Source organism: Panthera uncia, chromosome C2 (genome assembly GCF_023721935.1).
Source record: "Panthera uncia isolate 11264 chromosome C2, Puncia_PCG_1.0, whole genome shotgun sequence".
NCBI lineage: Eukaryota > Metazoa > Chordata > Mammalia > Carnivora > Felidae > Panthera > Panthera uncia.
Window position 1 is genome coordinate 153,649,169 of NC_064810.1, and position 5,622 is coordinate 153,654,790.

General features: G+C 52.7%; 1 protein-coding gene across 4 annotated transcripts in view; it reads left to right on the forward strand.

The window, feature by feature from the left end:
• The window catches only part of FBXL2 (F-box and leucine rich repeat protein 2), a 132,074-nt gene that overhangs the window by 78,085 nt on the left and 48,367 nt on the right, over positions 1-5,622 (forward strand). For 3 of the 4 annotated variants that reach the window (XR_007457435.1, XM_049629084.1, XM_049629081.1), the window contains exons 6-11: positions 336-404; positions 505-600; positions 1,062-1,188; positions 1,312-1,386; positions 2,916-3,046; positions 4,744-4,840. Coding sequence is in view for 3 of the 4 variants with exons in the window: in XM_049629084.1 (XP_049485041.1) it covers positions 336-404; positions 505-600; positions 1,062-1,188; positions 1,312-1,386; positions 2,916-3,046; positions 4,744-4,840 (595 nt within the window). In the remaining variant the exon portion in view is untranslated. The remainder of the gene's footprint in view (positions 1-335; positions 405-504; positions 601-1,061; positions 1,189-1,311; positions 1,387-2,915; positions 3,047-4,743; positions 4,841-5,622) is intronic. The other variant, XM_049629082.1, reaches the window with a different exon arrangement.

Genomic DNA, 5,622 nt, shown 5'->3' on the forward strand with positions numbered 1-5,622 from the left:
AAGGAAGGAAGGAAGGAAGGAAGGAAGGAAGGAAGGAAGGAAGGAAGAAAAAAACACAGACCGTTCAGCAGTTTGCTTAGCAGTACCGTTGAATCTGCACTGTGGGAAGAACCCCAGCTGTTTCACGTGCACATTAAAGTCTGCGGAGCACCGGTACCTAAAGTCGGCCATAATATATTGTACTCTTAAAATTTGTGGAGAGTAAGTCTCATGTTAAATGCTCTTTGCACAATAAAACAAAATTTTTAGCTCGAGGAGCACTGTTCTAAATGTGAATGGTGACCCGCGCCCTCTAGTGGCTGTCCAGGGAGTTTTTAAATGTTTTCTCTTTTTAGGACCTTCGCACAGAACTGCCGCAACATTGAACATTTAAACCTCAACGGTTGCACCAAAATCACTGACAGGTAAGTAACGAGGGTTAGTTCGGTGGCTAATTGACCATGCGGAGAGTGAGGGGAGAGAAACATGGTTGAAAATGTCTTTAGTGTGTCTGCTCTTTTCCAGCACGTGTTATAGCCTTAGCCGATTCTGTTCCAAGCTGAAACATCTGGATCTGACTTCCTGTGTGTCTATTACAAACAGCTCCTTGAAGGGGATCAGGTAAGCGTGCCCGCTGCCTGGAGAAACACCCTAACCTAGGAGCATCCTGGTGTGTCTAAACCTTTCCATCTATCTTTTTTTTTTTTTAATTTTTCAAATGTTTATTTTTGAGAGAGAGAGGGAGAGACAGTGCTAGTTGGGAGGGGCAGAGGGAGAGAGGGAGACACAGAATCCGAAGCGGGCTCCAGGCCCCGAGCCATCAGCACAGAGCCCGACATGGGGCTCAAACTCACCGACCATGAGATCATGACCTGAGCCAAAGGCCAAAGTCGGACGCTGAACTGACTGAGCCCCCGGGGCGCCCCGTCTGAAACCTGGCGGTCCCATTGGAACAAGAAATAGGAGACTCGGGTCAGAGCCATTTTCTCTCCCCGAGTGGCTTGTGATTTACCGAGCTCACGCTCGGTAATCTCTCCGTGGGACGGGTTGCCCACGCGTCGCGTCGCCTCTCGTTCCCCCAGTGAGGGCTGCCGAAACCTGGAATACCTGAACCTGTCGTGGTGTGACCAGATCACGAAGGACGGCATCGAGGCGCTGGTGCGAGGTTGTCGCGGCCTGAAAGCCCTGCTCCTGAGGGGCTGCACGCAGGTACCGAGGGGCCGGCGACACACGGCGGGGGCCCCCTCACCGGAGAGCTGCTGCTGGTCCCTCCTGGTTCTCCGCCGCGCCCGCAGCCCGTTCCCTCCTCTTCTGTTTTCTGTGTCCGCTCAGTTAGAAGACGAAGCCCTGAAGCACATTCAGAATTACTGCCACGAGCTCGTGAGCCTCAACCTACAGTCCTGCTCGGTAAGTGACGCGCTTCCCTGGGGGCGCCCTCCCCCGGGGTCTGCTGCGGGCCCCGCCTCTAGGCACCCAGGCGGGGGGGGGGGGGGGGGGGGGGGGGGGGGGTCAGCACACCCTCGTTTCCCAGTCTGTGTCCTCGCGCGATCCGTCGCTTTGCCACAAGATGAAAGAATGACAGTCGAAGCGAAATGACCCATCCAGAGCCGCTGACGTTTCCCCTACAACTGGGGTCTTGGTCTGTTGTAAGATACCAGGAATTCCGTGAACCAGTCACGAACCTGAAGGAATCCCTGGTAAGGTCTCAGTGTTTTGTTTTGTTCTCTTAACTTCTAAAATGGGGAGGATGACGGTCGTCACATCTCAGTGGATGAAATGAAATGACAGATGTGACGGTGCGTTGAAAGATAAAGGATAAATGCGAGATCAAGGTGTCACTTCCGTCATAGCGTTAGCGTGCGAGACGCGCCTGTTGCTTCCTCACTGCCATTGTCACTGTTGACCCTTGAAGAGGCCGCGTGCTGCGTCCTGCGGGTGTCTCAAGGGGAGCATGAGTTTTGAGAAGAGTAAGAGAAATTCGTTGCGCGCGCTACTTAGCGAACGAATCATATGAGTCTTTGGAATCCTTGATGGTGGCAGATACAAGAGAAACCGCCTTCCGGACAAATAACGACCTGACGGGCGCTGTTCAGTGTTCAGACCCTGAATTGTGTTAGGAGAGCACTGACAGGTGACTTCACGTGCAGTGTCAACGTGCGAGCAACTTGTCAATCTTTTAGTGACTTCTGCCATTTGCTATTTTCTAAAACATTTGGGGGCATGTTATAAATATATACATATATGATTTAGACGGTAGATATTTAAAGCATTAATCTGTAGAAATTCAACCAAAAATTGTTCTGTCACTTAACCGGGCAATTCCTACGAGCTCTTTATCCAATGTGATTTTTAACACGAGTTTATGAACTTTTCCTGAAAAAAACAAAATCAAATCAATGCCGGGGAGGAAAACGGAATTTTAAAGTTTCACTCCCTGTCAGTAGCACTCAGGTGTGTTGAAGCTGTGCGGAGGTGACAAACACTTGTCCACCCTGTGCGTCACCTTGTTTTATGTATGTATGTACGTAGTTATTTATTCTTTATTTTTTTTAAGCATGTTCTTCGTTTTTTAATGTTTATTTATTTTTGACAGAGACAGACAGAGACAGAGCATGAGCGGGGGAGAGGCAGAGAGAGAGAGGGAGACACAGAACCTGAAACGGGCTCCGGGCTCCGAGCCGTCAGCACGGAGCCCGCCGCGGGGCTCGAACCCACGGACCGCGAGGTCACGACCTGAGCCGAAGTCGGCCGCCCGACCGACTGAGCCCCCCCCCCCCCCCCGGGCGCCCCTCACCTTGTTTCGTTTAAATCGTTAGGGTGAAATGCTAGTAACTGGCAGCCCAGACCCGCCGGCCGGCGCTAGATCGCGTTTTGCTGCCCTCCTTCCGGCATCGCCGGTGCCTTCTGACGCCCCTTCCTGTTCTGGTTTTCCGCAGCGCGTGACGGACGAAGGAGTCGTGCAGATATGCCGCGGCTGCCATCGGCTGCAGGCCCTGTGCCTCTCCGGCTGCAGCCACCTCACGGACGCCTCCCTCACGGCCCTGGCTCTCAACTGCCCGCGACTCCAGTGAGTGCGCCGCGCTTTGGCTTCGCAGCTCGGAGCCCGCGGCCGGAGGCCCCCCCCCCCCCCCCGCGGCGGCTTTCATCACCCGGGTTGGGGCGGGACGGAGCGTAACCCGGTTCGCTTAGGGACGGACGGGAGGGCGCGAAGCCGGCCGCCGCCCCGGAGTCTGAACTGCAACTTCTTGACGGACTTCACCCGTGTGCCCGCCTGATTTGCCCCATCCTGTCACGGCCGCTGACGTCAGAGCGCCCTGACGGTGTCACCGCGATAGCCTCACATCCAGACGTTACCAGATTCTCCTCCAAACCAGTCACTAAATGCACAGAAGTGGGGGGAGATCACAGTCGCTTTATCTGTCATCTTCCCTAGCGGAAGGAGGTCTTGTTTTAACAAAAACGATTGGTTTTCTGATCCTCCAGAAGTACTGTGGATCTTAAAACTTTTTTTTGTAATTCTTTTTTTAACGTTTATTTATTTTTGAGACAGAGAGAGACAGAGCATGAACGGGGGAGGGTCAGAGAGAGAGGGAGACACAGAATCTGAAACAGGCTCCAGGCTCTGAGCCGTCAGCACAGAGCCCGACGCGGGGCTCGAACTCACAGACCGCGAGATCATGACCTGAGCCGAAGTCGGCCGCTCAACCGACTGAGCCACCCAGGCGCCCCGAATCTTAAAACTTTAATAATGGCAGCAAAATGCTAACGCTAACGTCAGTTGAACTCCCGTATCGTTACCGCATTCGATCCTCCCCACATCTCTAGGAGACATGCACTGCTATTCCCACTTGTCTGGCAGAGGGGAAACCAGGGCTCCAGGAAAATCACATAATATACTGAGTCACGCGATGAGTAGGAAGTAAAAGAGTTTGAACTTGAAACTTTGACCTCAGAACCGGCCATCTTAACCCCTGTGCAAGAGGTGGAAAAAGGATACTTCTTTCCTTGTTTACTTGTCGGTGAAACTGATCCATTTCCCCTGTTTCGGCCAGTTTCCCATCTCCTAAGGACTGTCTGTTGTCTCTTCATTAGGGATGATTCTGGGGAATTTTGATATTTTTGAATAGGGGAGGGAATGTGGATGATCAAAACTTGTCAGAAGGTGGTCAGAATTACTGCTATAAAGGGAGTATTTCACTTCAGAGTGTTATTTATCCCTCTGTCCCTGTTAAGCATGGGCATTGAGAATTAACTCATGTTTTTTCACTGGCTGCAAAGTTTTAAAATTGCCTTTATGGTAACTGGGAATTTCATTAAATTCAGTATATATCAAGACGATTTTGTTCAGTAAAAGTTGATTTTAATTGTGTTTAAAAGTCAACAAATATTAGATGGGGGCGCCCGGGGGGCTTAGTTGGTTAGGTGTCTGACTCTTAATCTTGGCTTAGGTCTTGATCTCAGGGTTGTGAGTTTGAGTCCTGCGTTGGGCTCGAGCCTACTTACAAAACATTCAACAAATATTGGAATAATGCTTAAAAACAACAGCAGCAACAATGTCCTGGTTTTGTGGAAAGATTGTTGGGTTCACTCCCAAGTTTGGGCTGGAACTTTGGGCCGTAGAGCAGGCCACGTGTCTCCTTAAGCCTCCTTCCCCTCATCTGGGCGGGGGACAGCAGTCCTCAGGACTGTTTCAGAAGCGGAGGTGTGTCAGCAGAAGAAAGTCAAGAGTGTGCATCACAAAGTTTGTTTTCTCTTGTTAACCAGTCACTACCTTTTCCTCCCGTGCGCTTCGCATCCCAGGATTTTGGAGGCTGCTCGGTGTTCCCATTTGACTGATGCGGGCTTTACACTTCTGGCTCGGGTAAGGCAGAGCTTTCAAAAAACAAAATCCAACTGTAATTCACCACCCTCACTTCCAAAGGACTCGCAGTGGTTTTGGGGTGTGCAAAGTGTGTGTCCTGTCAGAGTTGACCAAGTGGTGTTCTTGGTATTCTACCAAGTAGAATGGCGGGCACAGGGTGCGTTTCCCCATTGTCCCAGAAAGCTCAGGTGGCCCCGCAGGAGGTCCTGGAGCAGTCTGGACCTCACTGTCACCTGGTCAGGTGGGACCACAACGAGAACGTCCTCCCTGCGGTACGTGTCCTTCCCCACCGCGCACCCTGACCCAGCCTCTTGGTGCCTCCTCCAGGTGGGCTGTGCCCCGCCTCTGTTCCCTTTTCCGCCTCACCTGGCAGACGTGACCATCATGGAGGTCCCCTCTGGCCTGCTGCCGGGAACCCGTGACCTTGTGGGGATGGTGATACGCTCCCTTCCTCCTCCCCTCACCTTCACCTGTCCACACTGTGCCCAAGCACCACGCCCCATGCCTTCCCAGAGCCTCTTCTGTGGCTAAAATGTACAGGATGATATCCATGAGCCGCTAGGAAGGTGGAGGCCACTACCTTTCGGGGTGAGAGAAGGAGGCGCAGCCCAGGGCAGCCGCATTCCCGTTTAAGTGAGTGTGATTCAGAAGGCACTGCTCACAAGTGCTGGCTCGCTGGGTCAGCTTAGGGACAGGGCACCCCCTTCCTGGAGGAGAGTAAGGGAGGCGGGGCCGGTTCCCACAGGGGCAGGGCACGCCCCTTCCTGGAGGAGCGTGAGGGA